The sequence below is a fragment of the Cupressus sempervirens genome, chromosome 3 (assembly GCF_028749045.1).
Source record: "Cupressus sempervirens isolate cs-2001-9-10 chromosome 3, ASM2874904v1, whole genome shotgun sequence".
Lineage (NCBI taxonomy): Eukaryota > Viridiplantae > Streptophyta > Pinopsida > Cupressales > Cupressaceae > Cupressus > Cupressus sempervirens.
Window position 1 is genome coordinate 590,078,669 of NC_143120.1, and position 20,148 is coordinate 590,098,816.

The 20,148-nt window shown below is 39.0% G+C and overlaps 1 protein-coding gene across 1 annotated transcript in view; it reads left to right on the forward strand.

Moving 5' to 3' along the window:
* Positions 1-19,926, forward strand: part of ERS (glutamate tRNA synthetase) — a 116,106-nt gene extending 96,180 nt beyond the window's left edge. Inside the window, exons 4-13 of the mRNA XM_089821056.1 lie at positions 15,971-16,153; positions 16,270-16,388; positions 16,540-16,588; positions 16,691-16,792; positions 16,883-16,985; positions 17,376-17,439; positions 17,796-17,910; positions 18,665-18,765; positions 19,048-19,204; positions 19,316-19,926. Of these exons, the coding sequence (XP_089677182.1) occupies positions 15,971-16,153; positions 16,270-16,388; positions 16,540-16,588; positions 16,691-16,792; positions 16,883-16,985; positions 17,376-17,439; positions 17,796-17,910; positions 18,665-18,765; positions 19,048-19,204; positions 19,316-19,558 (1,236 nt within the window). The 3' untranslated portion in view covers positions 19,559-19,926. The remainder of the gene's footprint in view (positions 1-15,970; positions 16,154-16,269; positions 16,389-16,539; positions 16,589-16,690; positions 16,793-16,882; positions 16,986-17,375; positions 17,440-17,795; positions 17,911-18,664; positions 18,766-19,047; positions 19,205-19,315) is intronic.
* Positions 19,927-20,148: the final 222 nt, after the last annotated feature.

Below are 20,148 nucleotides of genomic sequence, written 5' to 3' on the forward strand. Positions count from 1 at the left end.
TTAGGTTCGCCTCGACAGAGCCCTCATACCTCCTGAATGGCTTCTTTCCCATTCTTGTAGATTATCCCTCCTCCCAAGGGTGGGTTCCGATCACTCCTCGATTTCTCTCTCGATTTCCCCCCTGTCTAGCAAAAGGGCCTTCCCTTTTCACTTTGAGAAAATGTGGCTTTCCCATCCAACGCTGGAAGGAAAAATCTCTTCTTGGTGGAACTTTGAGGTAGATGGTACTGCTATGTACAAAGTTGCCCAGAAGCTGAAAAATGTGAAAAGGAACATTAAATCTTGGAACAAAACTGACTTTGGCCACATTTTCTAGGAGAAAGATGAGAAAACTGATCAGCTCAATTCTATCCAGGAAGAAATCCAGCTCTCCGGATATAATGCTCACAATAGGCAGGAGGAAAAGGCAATCCTCTCAGTTTGCATAACATCATATCTAAGGAAGAGCTTTATTGGAAACAAAGATCTAGAGTCAGCTGGTTGAAAGAAGGAGATCGTAACACCAAATTTTTTCACCTGACCACCCTTAAGCACCGGGCTAACAATAGGATATCTAATATCAAAAAGGGCCAGGTTCTAGTTTCTAAGGAAGAAGAGATAGCGAGAGAAGCTGTTAGCTACTTCTCTCTCCTCACAGCTGATCCCTCCCTCTCTGCGTCTGATCAAGAGGATATCTTGGCAGCCATCCCCCACCTACTGCAAGATTATCACAATTCCTTGCTGAAAGTTATCCCCACCTTGGAGGAAATTCACCAGGCCCTCTTTTCCCTCCTGGGGGATAAAGCTCCAGGCCCGGATGGTTTCCCTACCTTCTTCTTTCAGACTTATTGGAATGTGGTTAAGAACGATGTGGTAAAGGCAGTTCAAGAATTCTTTAGGGCTAGGAATCTGCTCAAAGAACTTAATGGTACTTTTCTAGTCCTCATCCCCAAGATTCTGAGAGCTGACTCTTTGGACAAATTCAGGCCCATTGGCCTCTGCAACTCATTCTACAAGATCATTTCCAAGGTTCTCACTTCCAGACTCCTCAGCATTCTTCCCCTGATCATCTCAACCCAGCAAATTGGCTTTGTCCCAGGCAGGCAAATCCTTGACTCCATCGTATCGGTTCACGAAGTCATCCACTCTCTTGAGGCGGGCAATAAGGAAGGTTTCCTTCTCAAACTGGACTTGTCTAAAGCTTACGACAGGGTCGACTGGAAGTTCCTCTTTGCTGTCCTTCTGGCCTTTGGTCTTGATGCTCAGGTATGCAAGCTCATCTCTCAGCTCGTGTCCTCTCCCTCTTTGTCTGTTCTGGTTAATGGTCTCCCCACTCCTTTCTTCTCCCCCTCAAGGGGTTTAAGGCAGGGTGACCCCATATCTCCTATCCTTTTTGTCATCTTGGCGGAATGCCTGGGCAGAATCATCCAGATGAAGATCTGGGACAAGAGTTTGAAAGGTCTAAGGCCTTCTTCAGGACCCTCTACTTTCACCCACCAGCAATTTGTGGATGATACTATCTTGAGGGGTGAAGCCTCTGTCTGGGAGGCCAGGACTTTCAAAAGCATTCTAACTCCTACACCAGGGGCTCAGGATAGGCTATCAATTTGGATAAGAGTTCGGTTTTCTTCCTCAATACCCCTTTGGAGAGGCAGAGGAAAATTGCTCGCATCCTGGGATGTGGCATCGAGTCCCTACTAGCGACTTATCTTGGGCTACCTCTTGGAACGAAACCTCCGGATTCCTTTTGGATCAGCATTATAAACAATTTCAACAGGAAACTTGCAGGTTGGAAAGGGGCCACCCTCAGTCAAGCTGGCAAATGCTCTCTGGTTAACTTTATTCTCCAGAACCTCCCTACCTATGCCCTCAGTCTTTTTAGGATTCCGGTTAAGTTTGCGAAAAGAATGGAGAGGATTCAGAGGGATTTTCTCTGGACAGGGACTGATGACCACAAGAGATACCACCTGGTTGCATGGGACCTAGTCTGCCAGCCCAAAAGCCAGGGTGGTCTTGGTATTAGAAGAATTTCTCACCTCAATCAATCCCTTTTAGCTAAACATCCTTGGCGCATCTTCCAAAGCACAGGTGTTTGGAGGGATATTCTGGCTGAGAAATATATGGGTAGACTCTCTTATCTCCATATTTCAAGGGGCTGAGCTGCCGACGGGATCCCATAGTTGGAATGGGATCTTGAAGGCCCTCCCCCTTGCTAAATCCAGAGCTAAATGGAAAGTTGGAATGGGAGACAAAATCCTTTTTAGGCAGGATAGTTGGCTATGTCAGGAACCCCTCATTAATCACCCCATATTTGGTAGGTGGGCTGATCAGTGTATTGGCAGACACAGTTTGATGGTAAGGAACTACAAAAATGGTAATGAATGGCACAATCTAGCTGAACTTTCGCAGGACCTCAAGCCTTTAATGTCCTCTTTGAATGCCATCTTCATCAACCAGAATGGCAACTCTTTAGTTTGGGGAGATTCTTCAGGGGGCCTTTACTCTGTGGCCATCGGCTATCTATCCCTTGTGAGTAAAGAGGAGAAACCTATCTAGGCCAAAGCCTGGATCCTTGGGCTTACGCTTAAGATAAACATTTTCTTCTGGCTCCTCCTTCAAGATAAAATCCTCACCCAGGATAATTTAGCCAAGAGAGGCCAAATCTTACCTAATAGATGCTGCCTCTGTAAGCAAGATCTAGAAATGGTTAATCATCTATTCATCCACTGCCCCTTCTCCTCCAGGGTGTGGAGCCATCTGACTACTAACCTAGACTTCAACTGGTGCCCTCCAGCTTGCATCCAAGATTTCTTTAGTTAGTGGAGAAGCCACCACCAAGGTTTGAATTCTCAGTTATTGAGCTCCTGGATCCTCCCACACTTCTGCTGGGGAATCTGGAAGGAGCGCAACAACAGGATATTCAGAGATAGAGAAGCCCCTGAGGTTATTATAGCTGAGAAAATCGAAAACCTTATGACAGAGAACTATGCCATAACCAGAGGAGACATAAAGGTTGGAGGGAACAGTAAAGCTAGGAAAGAAGACAGGAGGCTATTTGGTCTTTTCCCCTTGAGAACTGGCATAAAGCCAATTTCGATGGGGCGGCCAAAGGGAATCCAGGTCCAGTTGGATGCGGAGGTATCATAAGAAACAGTTCGAGAGGTGGCATTGCTGCTATCTCTTCCCCTATTGGCCACCAAACCAATCATCTAGCGGAAGCCAGTGCTGCTAGGTTCACTGTTAAGTTGGCCCTGGCCTTAGGGATTGAGCAGCTATGGCTTGAAGGTGACTCCTTAAATATAATAAATTGCATTTTAGGAGTCACAAAACCCTCCTGGACCATCGAAAGCATTATTGAGGACCTAAAATCGGACTTAAGGAAATTTAAAAACTACCACGTTAGCCACGTTTATCGTGAAGCAAACACAGTCGCTGACTGGTTCGCCAACGAAGTGGTTGCTAGCAACTCGGTGATGACGTGGGGAAGCAACAATGACTTTCCGACAACGACGATTGAGCTAATCCGAAAGGAGCAAATCCACGGCACCAACATAACGTCCTTTTAATGATGATAGGATTTGCAAAATCGTACTTCAAAAAGGAAATTATTTGGAGTTATGCGGAACCCCCTCCGCTCCATAATCATGTGTACGGAAGACACGAGCTGAAGGAAGCTAGAAATAAACTCATAAACACGTGCAAAATTATTTTCACTCTCAACGCCTTTTGCTACTCTGAACTCGACAATACTGCTAGTGGTTTAGGGTTAGTTGAGCTGAAAACTGCAATGGTGGGTGAAAGGATCAAAAGAGAGCCATGGGGTGAAGCGGAGAGATGGAAAGAGAAGAGGAAGGTCTGGAGAAAGCTCCAGAAGGGAGGTATAACCAAATTCATAGAGAAGCTTCATGGATTTGATGCGGAGGTTACTAAAGCTATGGTTGATTCCTGGCAAAATGGCAGGGTCAAAATTGATGGTGTTTCCCACCAAATCACTGAGGGTCTTATTGCGGAGGTGACTGGCTTTTCTTAGGATGGCTTGAACTTCTATAGAGACAAGAAGATGTCCGCCAACGCTGTCAACGACTTTGTCAAGGATGATAAGGAGAAAAGCAAATTGGTTAAGATTGACACCTACTATGACATTGATTCCATCAAAAAATTCTGGAGGTATGTTCTCAGGATTATCATTGAATATGTCACTCTTGACTCCAGGTTTGATAGAATTGGGACTCATCATTTTGTTCTGTTAAACCATTTTAGACACAAAGTGAAAATTTCTTTTCCTTTTTACATTTTCACCTCCATGGCCAAGAATATAGAGGGGTTCAAGAAATGCCCTGTCAAAAATCCTGCCCTCCATGAGGGTCTCTTGCTTCTGATTTATTAGTTCTTGAAAACCCAAACTAGAGGTAAAACCATTGGGGATTTGCGTAGTGCCTCAGAGGACACTACCAATTCTGATTCTGGGGATGAGCTTGTAGTGAAATCAGAGAAAATTCACACCCCGAGAAAAGCTATCCCTGTTACCCGTGATCCCCGCATCCCTAACAAGAAGAGCCTGAGATGTATTCCCCCTATCCCCCCCTCTCCTCATCCTAAGGAGGTGAAAGAGGCCAGTAATGATGATGTGGAGTCTGATACGGAGTCTAAGGAGGAGGACTCGGAGACGAGAAAGGAAAGTGAGATGGAAGAAGATAATGGGAGAGAAAATGACAAGGAGGTGGTGACCCCTATGGACCCCAAGGTTAACCCCAAGAAAAGAAAAGTGAACCAGGCCCTGCCCCAGGATCATCCCAGCGACCCTGTTGATGTGCCCCCTAGCCCCACCTCAGGAGGTTCCCATTTCGCCCCTGGAGGAGATGATTGAAATCATGGTTGAAAAAGGTGGGGAGGTAATTAGAAAAAACAAGAGGAGGGCTTGGAGGAACTTCTATGGGGACAAGGTTAGTTTGGGTATTGTTAGAGAACCTACTAAAATCCAGGTGCTGGAGGACCTTGACAAAAGTACCCACTACGACGAGCTCATTGACCCGGCTCTTTTGGTTATCTCTGACAATGTGCGAGAAACTGGCTTCAACTTCCTGAACAATGCAAAGAATAGCCTGATTGACAACTTTCGTTCCATCAAGTGGCTTTTTCAGGAAATTGAGGCTCTGAAGGACAGGAGCAACCAGCCCAACAACCAGGATTCTGACAAGGACCAGGAAGCCAGAGGAAGCAAAGACCAAGTGGGTAGCCAGGAGAAAGACAGAGGCCAGGTCTCCAGAGACCATTAGGATGACAGACTCACCCAGCTTGAGCAAAAGGTCCAAAGGCTGGATTCTGTCCACCAGATAATCACCAAACAGATAGTGGACACCCTTCACACCTTGAATGAGAATATTGTCAATCTGGGGGACTATCTGACTACAACTGGCCTTGAAAGGGATGCGGAGTAGAACATAGAGCAAGGATTCAACTGGGAGGAATTTCAGAAAAAGGCCAGTGACCAGGTGAATCAGGGGAACCAGATGAACACTCCTACCAAGATTCAGGAGGGCGTGGCCAATCAGAAGGACAATGATGCTGTAGAAACCCTGCAGGCCATGGACACGGATGGCCACTAGCCTGTTCACCTGGCTTATCTTTTTTGTCTCTGGCCTTTGTACTTTGGCTTCGGGCCTTCTTTTGTCCCCGGCCTTTTGTGGCAGTTTTTTGTTTGTTTAGTCTGTTTCATCTCGCTCTTTTTGCTGTAAAACTTTGGGTTTCAAGATCCCTGTAAAACCTGTTTTACCTAATCAAAAACAAAGAAATCCCCAAATCAAACACCTCCAAGAACAATCAATGCATCTCAAAATGAAATTCAATCTCCTTAAAAACTTAGAAATGAATCCTCACCAAAATCCCTAGCCATCCCGAAAAATGAACGAGAAAATAATAGAAAATTATAAATAGACTTCCCAAAAGTTGGGAAGGAAAAGAAACCAATTACCAACCACTTCATAACTAATAGGAATTAAAAATACCTCTATTATTATTATGCTCACAAAGCATTTCTCTCTCGAACATATAGTATTAACTAATAAGTATAATTATGCACACACATGTATATTTATGTATATATCTACAAATAAATTTATATCTTCTTATCAATAGGGCAACCCACAAGTAGCATATAACAAGACGATTAAAGTATTATGATAATAGATAGCTTCTATTATTAGTTAATGGTTATCTATTTGTAATCTATTGTAAATATTAGAATGTTTCTAATATTTAGTTAGGCTATAGATAACTGTTAGTTTCCTATTAGCTAGAATAGAAAGTTTCTATTTTTTATGATTGTTTCTTTAGGAAACATTGTTTCATTCTTTTATATATGTTGACCTCTTAGCCTTTGTTAGTAACAAGCAAGTATTTTACCAGTTACTTCGTAATATGGTATCAGAGCCAAATACTTAATTTTTTTTCGACAAATTTATAATTTCTTTCAAAATTATTTGCTGAAATATTTCTAACTCTTTCTCTACAACCCACTTAGGCTTTATGTTTTGAGAAACTTGAATGTAGAAAATCGTATTTTTGTGCAAAAATCTGATTACAAAAAAACACTTCTTTTTGATAAATTCGACAACAATCGCGATTTTTAAAAAGATTCGCCAGTTTGCAGCATTTTGGTGTTCAAGTGCGGACTTCTCCTGTGTTCTGTGTGTAACCACAACTTGGTTTATGGTCACTATCGCCGATTTTTGAAGTCGTTTTTCCTAGTCATTTTTGCTAGTCACTTGTCCGATAACCACCATTTTAGGTTGACGAGTCTCCATTTTTTAGTGATGATTCTTCATATCCCGTGTCATCTTTACAAGAATGCCCCTCTTCATGGAAAAATCAGATATCTTTCTACCTACAATCACCATTTTTCCTACAACATTTTCCTTCCATGGCTGCCGACTAGGGTTTTGTTTGAAAACCCTAATTTGGCTCAATTTTTTTTTCTAATTACATATTCTTGATGGGTTTTTCAAGAGCTCAACTGGGTTGTCGTTAGATTTTTCTGGGTGCCTAAATTTGTCAAGCCAATAGATCCAAAAAACGACAACATATTCTTTATGGGTTTTTCAAGCTCTCTTCTTGGTACCCCTTCAATTTTTTTGGGTCTTCCATCTTTTTGCCTCGAAGTATGTGCCTTCAAAGATTTTCAAGCATTTTCACCGAAAAATGTACTATGGCATTTTTAACAAATATTCTACTCGAGGGCAATTCAAAATTCAATGGTCAGAATTATAGCACATGGAAGTAGCGGATATTAGCAATCTTTGAATATTGGAATGTTGATCAGATTGTTCTGGGTGTTATACAACGTTCGACTCCACCTGGTATTGATCAAAATGCATGAGATCTAAATAATCGAGAGATGGTGATCCTTCTCAAATTATCTGTAGCTGATGATCAACTCCCTCAGATTCCATCTGGCAAAATAGCTGTTGAGATATGGGAGCATCTGAAGAAATTTCATGAGACATCAGACAAAAGCAGAGCCTTCTCTCTCAAGAATTCTTTGTTTTCTATTATCATGGATGAGCGGAAACTGCTCCAAGAGCACCTGAATAGGATTCAGGAAATTTGTGATCAGTTGCTTGCCATTGGATGTAAGATGGAGAGAGAGGACATTGTGGTCATAACTCTCAGGAGTTTACCCAAGCCCTACGAGCATTTTATCGAGACTCTCAACATCACTTCTAGTGGTGTTGATCTGAAGTTCAGAAGTGATGTTGATCTGAAGTACACAAATCTCTACACACTTTTGCTTCAGCAAGATCGGCGGAAACAATAGTTCGGTAGCAGTTCTAGCTCCACCTCCATAGAGAAAGCCTTTGTTGCTAAATCCTTTCAGAAGGATAAAGGCAAGTGTCAACAGTTTTCTCAGCAGAAATCTTTTGCTCCAGCTTCAAAAGGCTCCAAGAAAAAGAACATTCAATGCAACTAGTACCACAAGTTTGGTCACACGAAGGTTGAATGTCGGAAATGCTTAGCTGTACATTCTAAGTAATCTAGTTCGCAGCCCAAGCGAACAGTGCAGAGAACATTGAGTAGCTTGAATCTACCTTTTATGCCTTCATGGATAGAAGACATGCAAATCATGTGAAGTCGGCTACCTGGTACATTGATTCAGGTGCCTCTCATCATTTCACCCACCATAGAGACTAGTTCATTGACTACCATCCTTATTTAGATTCTGTTATTATTGGTGGTGAAGAGTACACCATTGTCAACAAAGGCAACATTCAAATTCAATCTACTGGGAGAAATCTCATTTTCCTCGATGTGTACTACATTCCAAGGATGAAACTAAATCTACTCTTAGTCAGTCAGTTGCTGCCACACACTTCACAGTTGGATGTCACCTTCAATTCACATCAGTGTACCATCACTGATAAGGCGACTTAGTCAATTGTTGCAGTGGGTCTTGAGGATCATGGTCTTTTTTGACTTACTGATTCTAGTGATTCTTGGGACTTAGCTATGGCTGCTAGGTGGTCTTTTGTCAGCACACTTTGGCATCAACAATATGGGCACCTTAAATATGCATTATCTCTCTCAGCTTGCTTGGGAAGTATTACAATAATTGAAAAGCTTCTATTATTAGTTGATGGTTATCTATTTGTAATCTATTATAAATATTAGAATGTTTCTAATATTTAGTTAATTGTAGTTATATGTTAGCTTTCTTTTAACTAGGATAGAATATTTCTATTCTTTAAGGGTCCGTTTGGCTGCGGTAGTTAATTGTAGTTATATGTTAGCTTTCTTTTAGCTAGGATAGAATATTACTATTCTTTAAGAGTCCGTTTGGCTGCGGGAATATAAAAGTGGGAATATGAATACTTATTATGGAATACTCATTTTCGAATAGAAAATGGTGGTACATATTCCTATTCTTGTTTGGTTCACCTAGAATTTGATGCGGAATTCATAGACTAAAAAATTTATGTTTTCTAAAATAAAATAAAATGGAATAGGAATACGTATTCCAATTCCACCTATTTAGGTGGAATAGCAAATCCTCATTTTGGGCCAAAATTGGAATACGTACTCCAATTTTATTCCTATTCCAATTTCGATTTGGTGCATCCAAACAGAGAATTCAAAATTTTAAGAATATACATATGCCCATTCCACTTGTATTCCTGTTGCCAAATGGGCCCTGAGATTGTTTCTTAAGGAAACATCGCTTTATTCTTTTGTATATATAGACCTCTCCTCTTATCTTGCTCTCTTATTTTTCATCTAAAATTGTATAATTTGATAAGAAGAATAAATTAAAATATTTAAAATCAAAAAATCTATATAAAAAAAATGGATAGAACTTGTGTATCCAAATTTACGTGGATTTGGCCTCTGTCTATGCTAATAATAAGTATTTTACCAATTCCTTCGTAATATGGTATTAGAGCCAATTCTTTGAATTTTTTCGAAAAATGTTATAATTTCTTGTTCGAAATTATCAGAGCAATATTTTTCGACATTATTTTCTTTGATATCTACTTCTTACGACCATTTTTCTACAGTTGTCGTTTGTTTTTCTGCACATTTTTGACATTTTTTGTGTTTTTTGTAGTAGGGTCATTTTAATTCAAAACCCTAATTTTTGCACTCGAAAGAATTTTCCGGTTATAGATTCTTGGTTTTTTGAGAGCTCAATTAGGTTGCCCAATTTTTTTGCGTGCCTCGATTTTCGAGCTAGTAGATCCAAAAACAAACAACATATTCTTTTTGGGTTTATTGAGCTCTCTTCTGGGTACCCCTTCAAAATTTCCAGTCTTCTATTTTTTTGCCTTGAAGAATGTGCTTTCATAGATTTTCACACTTTTTCATTGAAAAAAGTGCTATGGTATCATTGACTAATAATATGCTCGAGAGCAATTCAAAATTGAATGATCAGAATTATGGCCACTTGGAAGCAGCTGATAATAGCAATTTTTGAATATCGGAATATTGATTAGGTTGTTTTGGGTGTTACATCTCGTCCAACTGCCACTGGTATTGATCAAGATACATGGGATTTGAATAATCGGGAGCCAATGATGCTTCCGAAATTATCCGTAGCCTATGATTAGCTTTCTCAGATTCCATCCAGCAAGATAGCTGCCGAAATATGGACACATCTCAAAAATCTTCATGACACTTCTGACAAAAGCAAAGCTTTCTTCTTGAAAAACACTCTTTTTTCTATTATCATGGATGAGCGAACATTGCTCTAGGCTTACCTGAATAGGATTCAGGAAATCTGTAATCAATTGCTTGCCATTGTCACAAGATGGAGAAAGAGGACATTGTGGTTATCACTCTCCAGAGTCTACCAAAGTCCTACAAGCATTTTATCGAGATTGTCAACATCACGTCTTCTAGTGTTAATCTGAAGTTCACGGATCTCTGCACACTTCTGCTTCAGCAAGATTGGTGGAAACAATAGTTCAGTAGAGGTTCCAACTCCACCTTCATAGAGAAATCCTTTGCTACTAAATCCTTTCAGAAGGATAAAGGCAAGTCTCAACAGTCTTCTCAGCAGAAATCCTCTATTCTAGATTCAGAAGGCTCTTGAAGAACATTCAATGTAACTATTGCCACAAGTTTGGTCACATGAAGGTTGAATGTTGAAAATGCATAGCTTCCCAATCTAAGCAATCAGGTTCGCAGCCCAAAGCAAACAATGCAGAGCACACTGAGTAGACGAAATCTGCCTTTTACAACTTCATGGCTAAAAGAGCAACAGGTACATTGATTCAGGTGCCTCTCGTCATTTCACCCACCATAGAGATTGGTTCATCGACTACTAGCCTTATTCAAATTCTGTATTTTTTGGTGGTGGAGAAGAGTACACCGTTGTCGGTAAAGGCAACATTCAGATTCAGTTTGCTGGGAGGAATCTCATTTTCCTCGATTATACTATGTTCCTGGGATGAAACTAAATCTACTCTCAGTCAGTCAATTATTGCAACATTCTCCACACTTGGATGCCACCTTTGGTTCACATCAGTGTACCATCACTAATAGGGCAACTCAGTCAATTGTTGTAGTGGGTCTTGAGGATTATGGTCTTTTCCGCCTTATTGATTTTGGTGATTCTTGGGACTTAGCTATGGCTTCTTGGCGGTGTTCTGTTAGCACACTTTTGCATCAACGGTATGGTCACTCAAATGTGCATTATCTCTCTCAACTTGCTTGGGAAGAGCTTGTCCTCGGTTTGCCAAAGATTCAAACTCAGCAACCGGGAGTTTGTGATGCATGCCAAGCTGGGAAGCAACATCGCACAACTTTCCCCAGTGGTGATTCATGGCGAGCTTTTCAGGTACTTTAGCTTGTTCATGCCAATATCTGCGACCCTATGGCCACTCCTATTCTTGGGTCCAAGTATTTTCTGTTGTTTGTTGATGATTTGAGTAGAAAACTGTGGGTGTATTTTCTTAAAAAGAAATCAGATGCATTTCCTGTAGTTCAAAAATTCAAACCTTTAGTTGAAAAAGAGTGTGGGAAATTTTTTATTACTCTTAGATCAAACAATGGGGAGAATTTTTTTCTAATGAATTCTCTAGCTTCTTAGATTCTCATGGCATCAAATGCCAGTTAGCCACACACCACAACAGAATAGTGTAGTTGAATGTCAGAACAGAACAATCATCGAGATGGCTCAATCCATGCTCGAACGTAGACACATTCTGAAGAAGTTCTGGGTAGAAGTAGTCAACACTGTAGTTTATCTTTTGAGCTGGTCACCCACAGTGGCGGTCAAAGGTAAGACTCCAAAAGAGTCCTATAGTCAGGTCACAAGCCCAAAATCAGTCACTTGAAGGTTTTTGGCTCCTTTGCTTTTGTTTGGATCCTTGATGTGTCACACACCAAGTTGGATGCTAAGAGTCAAAAACTCATGCTTGTTGGATAGAATAGTTTTCACAAAGCCTAGCGCTTGATCGACACTGAGACATCTCGTCTCCTGTATAGTCGTGATGTAGTCTTTGATGAGCAGCGAGGACCATTCATGCTTGTTTCTCTTGTTCTTGATCCAACAGACCAGCCTATGAAGGCTCATGATTTGGGAGTTAGGCTTCCATTAGGTCCACCTGATGAGAGGGCTCTAGTAGCTCCAGTTATACCAGTGATCCCTGTACAAACACCTCTAGCTTCTCCTGCAGGATCACCTCGCTTTGTAGATGCTTCACCTCAGTTTGGTCCAGATTCTTCTAGTGAGGATCTTGATCACCAAGCATCTTTTGATACTAATGTTGGTCGTTCTCCTCTCCAGCCTTAGTGGTGGGCTAAGAGACATGTTGATCTTTGTGATGATGAGCTCATTGATGGGAGAACCGCTTGGAAAAAGAGCAAACCTACACTGTCTATTAGCTTTACTCTCATGGCCAACATTCATACCGTGTTTGAACCTCAAACATATTCCAAGGCTAAAGGAATTCTAGAGTGGGAACAAGCTATGACATCCAAACACTAGAGCCTGCTGAAGGATAAAACCAACGTCCTTTCTGATCTTCCACCAGGGAAGAAACCCATTGGCTACAAATGGTCTACAAAATCAAATACAAATTTGATGGTAATTTGGATAAGTACAAAGCTCATTTAGTTGCAAAGGGCTTTTCTCAATGTGAGGGCATTGATTATGAAGAGACCTTTGCTCCTACTGCAAAGATGAGTACAATCAGATTAGTCCTAGCAAGTGTTACGGGACTTGCCGAGTCATGCCAGGACTCTGCGAGTCCAAGGCAGAGTCCATGTTTCCGAGGCGATCTGCCTCTAGACTTGGACTCGGCCGAGTCCTGGCAGAGTCCACGTGGACTCGCCGAGTCCTGGGCGAGTCCAAAGCCCAGGACTCTGATTTTTTTTAATTTTTAGTTAATTTTTATTTTTTTAATTTAAAAAGATAGAGATTTCTGGAAGATGTTTTTTACAATGTATATGAATTCTGAAAATGATGTGGCATGTCAAGAATCTATTAAGGATTGAATCTTAAATCTTAAATCTTCAACTTTATATTATGTTATTCAATTTTTTCCTTCAAAAGTTCGTTATTATACTTGTATGATTTTCCGAGTCCGGTCGCCGAGTCCGAGTCCGAGTCGGATTTTGACTTTTCGAGTCAGAGGCGAGTCCGAGTCCCGTAACACTGGTCCTAGCCATGATGACACAATTTGGCTGGAAGGTCAATTAGATGGACGTTATGAGTGCTTTCTAGAATGGTGATCTCCACGAAGAAGTCTACATGACGCAACCTCTTGGTTTCAAGGTTACTGGTAAAGACCATCAGGTTACTTAGATTGGTGAAAGTTCTCTATGGCTTGAAGCAGGCCCCTAGGGCATGGCACATAAAGATTGATAAGTACCTCAGTGATCAAGGCTTCCAAAGTTCTTTAGACTCGTATTTGTACATCAAGATTACTGACAGTGACATCATCCTTTTTGTTATTTATGTGTATGATTTGATCATCATTGACAGTTTGACATCATTTAGGGAATCAAAACAAAATTTATGCCAGTCTTTTGATATGACCGACCTTGCGCTCATGCATTATTGCCGAGGTTTTTAGGTTTGGCAACAATCTTCTGGCATATTCAGTCTAAATATGTCATGGCTCTGTTAGACAAATTTTGTATGTAGGGTTGCAAGCTTGCATCTACACCCATGGAGAAAGGTCTCAAGTTATCAGAAAAGTTTGATTCTCCTCCTGTTGATGATACTACATACAAGCAACTAGTAGACAACTTCATCTACCTCTTTGCTACTAGGTCTGATATCAGTTTTGCAGTTAGCTATATCTCACGCTTAATAATAGCTCCCAAGGCTGATCATTGGATGGTAGCAAAGCGTGTGCTTCATTATGTAAAGGGGACTTCAGATTATGTACTTCTCTCGAAGTTCTAATCCTAGACTCAGTGGGTTCACAGATTCAGCTTGGGCAGGCTCCGTTGATGATAAAAAATCAACTTCTACATATGTGTTCATTTTGGGATCAGGAGTCGTCACATGGACCAGTAAGAAACAGCAAACAATTTCTCTCTTCTCTATAGAGGCCGAATATGGAGGGACAATCAAGGCAGGTTGTGAAGCTGTTTGGCTTTATTAGATACTTGGGGATATGCGAATGTCACCAGTAGGACCGACCACTTTGTTTGTTGATAACGAAGGCATTATCAAGTATCCACGAAATCCAGTCTTCCATGAACAAACCAAGCATGTGGATGTTCTTTGTCACTACATACGACAGCTGGTTGAAGATAGGACAATAGACTTGCAATATGTTCTTACCACGGATCAGAGTGTAGACATTCTCACCAAGCCTCTTGGTCTTGATAAGTTTTTCGAATTCAAAGTGTTGTGGATAGATTAAAGGATAAATAATGGAATGGCTCTGGTTTGTTTCAAACTTTTCTTCATTAACATGTGTGTCCACTAGTTAGAATTAAGAACTTTAATTAGTTTATGAAAAAATCCTCAAGGATCAATAATAAATTATACATTCTTAATTATGGCAACCATGCACAGATGTTTGAGAGGACAAGGTGATTTATTGTTTCGAACTCGGAAAGCCTATAGTTTATTCCCTTCCCAAATATTTTTTGGATAACGAAGATTGTTATGACCTTCCCTCACAGCCCCTTTCATTTAGTTTTGTGTTCTGACATTTGAATTGAACATGATTGTGTATGAACGCAATGAGAAATAGTGGGCATTCTGGTCTTAGCAATGACTAGAATCTTCTTATTTTTTTGTTTTTATTGGAGTCTCTGTCTTGCAAGTTAGTATCCAAATCTGAAACAAAGATTTATGAAATCAACATAGTCGTAGACTATTTTGATGACACTAGGCAGCATCTTGATTCTTCATACTGACAGAAGCAGTAAAAATTTTTTTGGAGGCTAAGTTGCCGGTTTGGATTCCGGTACCGATGTGGGTTTGAGATTCGGGTTGAAAATTCATCCAAATTTTCTTAGGGTTGGGTTCGGATTCATTTTGGGTTCATCTGTATAAAAAAATATGCTTTTAAAAATATATGTATGTGTGTATATATATGCAACAAGAAATAACTCCACACATCACTATGCTAATAGCAAAGCAAAATAGCAAAATGCACCACCATATCTATGTTTCAGTTCATTAGGATATTAATTGCATCATTTAGCCATACATACAACATGATACACTTACTCGGTGACATGTATGCAACATATTTCCATACCAAGGGGATAGTTTGAGAATGAAAGGACTTGTCTAAAGATAAGTGCAGTCATCCGAATTTTTTTTGTATTGGTTAGAGGATTTCTAACCTGGCTAGATCAAAAGTTAATCAAATTTTAAGCTCTGGCAAGGATATCATATATTTTTTAAAGAAAATCCTCCATAATTGTCAATTTGGATCTCCTCTATAATCATTCACAAATGTGTAAATGACATATAGACCATCTTTTTTGGTCTTTTTAGTGGTCACTTTAGGGTTGGGAGGATCAAATAGACCAAATTGGGCCAAAAAAAACACTTCAAAAATGTCTTCAAAAATGTTCAGAGATCAAATTCAGCCCTGGTTCGGCCGCTGGGGAGAGAATTCTTCAAAATTCCCCGCAAATTCTGTCTGGGTTCCTCTGACAGAATTTGCAGCAAATCCATAGTTCTGCAAGAGAATTTGACAAGGACCAGACTTTGTACAGAATCGAACTAGACTTTGAGGGTTGCTGGAGAGAATCTGGTAACTTAGTTTAAAGGTATAGCATGCCAATGATTGTATTTTTAGTATATTTAACCATTCAAATTTGTGTCTGCATATTATAAATATGATGGTTGAAATCTTGATTTAGAACTTCTCAATCACTAGGCTTTGGATTAGATTGCATCCTTTTTTCCAAATTCATGTCTTGAACAATCAGGCTGCTTGTATTTGTACTTAACAAAAATCAATATAAGACTAGTTGATATTTTGTTTTGAAGACTGAAGTATATTTATTATAATCTCAGGAACTAGATAGAATGAGGGAGGAAGCTAAGTTGAAGCAGTTGCCTCCAGTGTATACAGGCAAGTGGGCTTCAGCTGCAAATGAAGAAATTCAGGAAGAGTTGCTTAAGGGGACACCATATACATTCCGTTTTCGAGTTCCTAAAGAAGGGAACATGAAAATCAATGATCTTATTCGTGGTGAAGTAAGTCATCTGTACTGGCCCCCATGGCTAAATGAATATAGGGAAGTTTACGTCTGGTAAATAGTCAAATGTAATGTACTAATGTTCTGATAGCAATTTTCAAATTGTCATGGAAGGTTTCATGGAATTTGGATACACTTGGTGACTTCGTGATTATGAGGAGCAATGGTCAACCTGTCTACAATTTTTGTGTTGCTGTGGATGATGCAACCATGAAGATTTCTCATGTTATAAGGTTAAATATTTTCTTGTTTGGTCTAAAGCTTTGTTAGTTGTGGCAAACTTGCAGGTTGAGATAATGCAACTTATTAGATATTAGCAAATAATTTATCATCTCTTCTTTTTGTTTGTTGTTCCAAATGCTTCTTTTGCTTTTTGTAATACAGGGCGGAGGAACACTTGCCAAACACACTAAGACAGGCACTAATCTACAAAGTACGTTCTGTAATCTTCTAGATGAGTAGAAGGATATAAATCGTATTGTACTATCTTATCTTATGACTGCAAAAGTAATTGAAAAAAAACAATATTATGCAGGCCTTAGGATTCTCAATGCCTTATTTTGCACATGTATCTCTGATCCTTGCCCCAGATCGCAGTAAACTATCTAAGCGGCATGGTGCCACGTCGGTGGGACAGGTTGGTTTTACATCACATTTTGCATTTTCAAATGTAAATGATTATTGTGAACATCGTTGCATACAGTTATGAGGTCTTCTGTTTTGGCAGTTTAAAGAGATGGGGTACTTACCTGAGGCAATGGTGAATTATTTAGCCCTCCTGGGATGGAATGATGGCACAGAAGCAGAATATTTCAACATTGAACAACTGAGTAGGTTCCCTCTCTATAATATGTTATTCTACTATACTCACTGTTTTAGCTTGTTTCCCAACTACATTGCATTCAAAAACTTTAAATTGTAATGATAGTTTGTGAGATTTTAATTTGGATAAAAACTGACACATTTTCTTGTTGGCTTCTCTTAAATGGTCTATTATGCAAGTACATAGATAGAACACTTTTCATTTGCCTCCTTTCTCATTCTTTATTTATTTGATTGACTTGAATAGATTTAATGAGATGATCTTGGATTTTTGTTTATCCTGATAAGATTTTGTTTGGTTAAAATATAAAAAATCCAGTTGATATTATAGACGGAAGTGAAGTTCAGAAATAATAAAGTTACCTTCTCTCATTGTAGTACCAATTTTCTTTTCGCAGTAAAAAAATTCTCAGTTGATCGAATTACGAAAAGTGGAGCTATCTTTGATGTGGCAAAATTACGGTATATGTCCATTTCTTTGTATTTTTATGGAATGTCTATATGCTTGGAATTTTTTATCAATGTAGCCAACATTTATGTTGATCAGGCTATAGGTTGTGTTATAATCTTTTCTTTGATAAGTTTGAACTTCAAAGTGCATGCTGTTTCTTTATCCATACTCTGTTTTTCTTATAGAAGCATCTGTTTTTCTTTGTAAACCTTGTGTGTAGCATTTTAGGTTAGGTTAGGTTAGGTTAAGCAGTGGTTTATCATTGGAAGGTAGAGGTGATGTGAATTCCTTGTTTTCAGGCATGAATTTTCTTGTTTCTGACTATCACTCACTGACTCAGTCGATGATTATATGTTTCTCCTGGCAGGTGGATGAATGGGCAGCATTTGAGGGCCCTTCCAGCAGATGAGTTAGCCAAGCTTTTAGGAGAGCATTGGAAGAAAAGTGGCATTCTGTCTGAATCTGAGGGTTCCTTCGTACATGTAACATCATTAACATTCATTAAGTCTGACTCCTCCACTTTTTCTATTTTTCAAAACAATTATTTTTGCGGAGATAATTTTTCTGTTTATGGTGAATTTCATTTGCATGATTGAACTGAATTATACAGCTATTTGCATGTTTGGAGATTATTTCAACTTAGAAGTGTTTAGGTTTTACTGTCCTGCTATAAATGAAGAGCTAAATGTCAATGTTTTGATATAAACTGTAAATTCCAAGCATACCCCAGAGGTGTGTGCATAGGCCTTGTATTGTGTCAATTGTTTTTTAATAAAAAATTAGTACATCCCCAAGCTTTTGGATACTATTCCCCTTTTTGGCATGTACCAGGGAGACATCCTGGGAATGGTAAGACATCACTAAACTCTCTTGGGAAGCAGATTTAAAACATGATCTAAATTTTAAATGGAGCCCCATCAATGTTCCTAACCCTAATCCAATCCTAAACTCACTTATGCAATATCCATTTTTATTTTGTTTAATGTATTTCTATTTTTGGTAATTTAATTTTAAACATTTTATTTATATATTTTAAGTAGTGCTCTCCAGACACTAGAAAATTGGTCGCTGCTCACCCGATTCCAGAAACTCAAATCAGCACGGTTCAGACTTATGGATACAGTTATTGTCAAATGTGATTTGGAAGCAACATATTAGTTAGGAGGGAGTTCAGTTTATTTAAATATAATTCTTTTTTGTCTGAGTGGAACACTCATGTATATATGTATATGACAGGAAGCAACAGAACTGTTAAAGGATGCGATTGACTTGGTACCAAGTTCAGATCAAGCACTTCGGGATTTATTTTCATATCCATTGCAATCTACATTAATGAGGTAGGACATAGGTTGCAGCTTGGCTTGATGTTTATTTTTTATTCTAAGAAACTTTATAATTCCATGGTTGCCAATTCATGGTAAGATGTGATCTTACATTTGAGCCATTATAATTTCTGAGTTATTGACTGAGCGTGATACTTACTTTTGAGATAGATACGTTATACATTCTAACCAAACTTATGTTCAAGTTTAATTTAGTGGGAAGCAGTAAGAATTAAAGCTGTTTCAGATATTATGTAGAATTAAGAATTTTGGATCCCATGTTCTTAACCTTTGCAGTCCTGAAGGAAAGGAACTTATAAAAGATCATCTTGCCGAAGTTATAGAAGCACTATTGAGTGAGGTTGATAATAGAAATTTACAAGACTCTCTTGAGAGGGGTCCTTCTGGCTGGCAAACCTGGGTTAAGAGTTTTGGCAAGGCATTGAAGCGAAAGGTGTGTGCACACAAAAATTGTGGCCATCCAAGAATGATCTACGTTGAATTCTTTATGCCATTGATTTCCTTCAAAGCATATTTTTAATGATAATTCTGCATATGATTGCAGGGAAAGAGACTGTTTATGCCACTACGTGTGATACTCACTGGCAAACTTCATGGTCCTGACATTGGTGCTACCATACTTTTGTTACATAAAGCAGGCAATTCCGGAATCATTGCATCATCTGCAGGTTTTATTACATTGGAGGAGCGTCTTCATGTTCTAAGAGAACTTGATTTTAAAATATTCTCAGAGGAAACAATGACAGTATCTAGTGCCGACGAAAATGAAAAGGTCATTTCTCATTGAGGTACTTTTTAGGTGACAGTAATGCCTCAATGGAGCAGCTTAATCTTTTTCGAGGGTTAACAAAAGTTTTTATTTTTGTTTTTGCTCAGAGAAAAGAGATTATTGTAATGAGAGAGCAGTTGAGTTTGGCTGAGTGAGAGTTCATTGTTTTTTTACGTAAAGAATGTCCATGAAGGCCTCAAGAAAACCATTAGCCTGTAATAGTTGGAGTTACTTGCACGAGGGGAAATTCCCCATTTTTTCTGATTTTTCCTCCCTACTTGGGTTTCTCTGAGTTAAATGATATTGTCAAATTAGTTTTCGTTTTCTTGCTCAGACATTTATTTATTTATTTTTTCTAATTTCAGAGTGATTGGATTTTAGAGACATTTTATTTACAAGATTTGTGGTGATGAATTAGTTGGAGGCTTTTGTGTTTGCAAGGATAGGTACTTGATAATAAAATTATTTCTCAGAAATATAATTTTATTTGAATAATTAAAATTACTAATAATTCTTAATTTAAATTGAATAATATTTAAAAGAAATTTAAATAGATTAAGAAATATTATTTATTTATATTCACTTTGTCATATATCAATAAAATAATT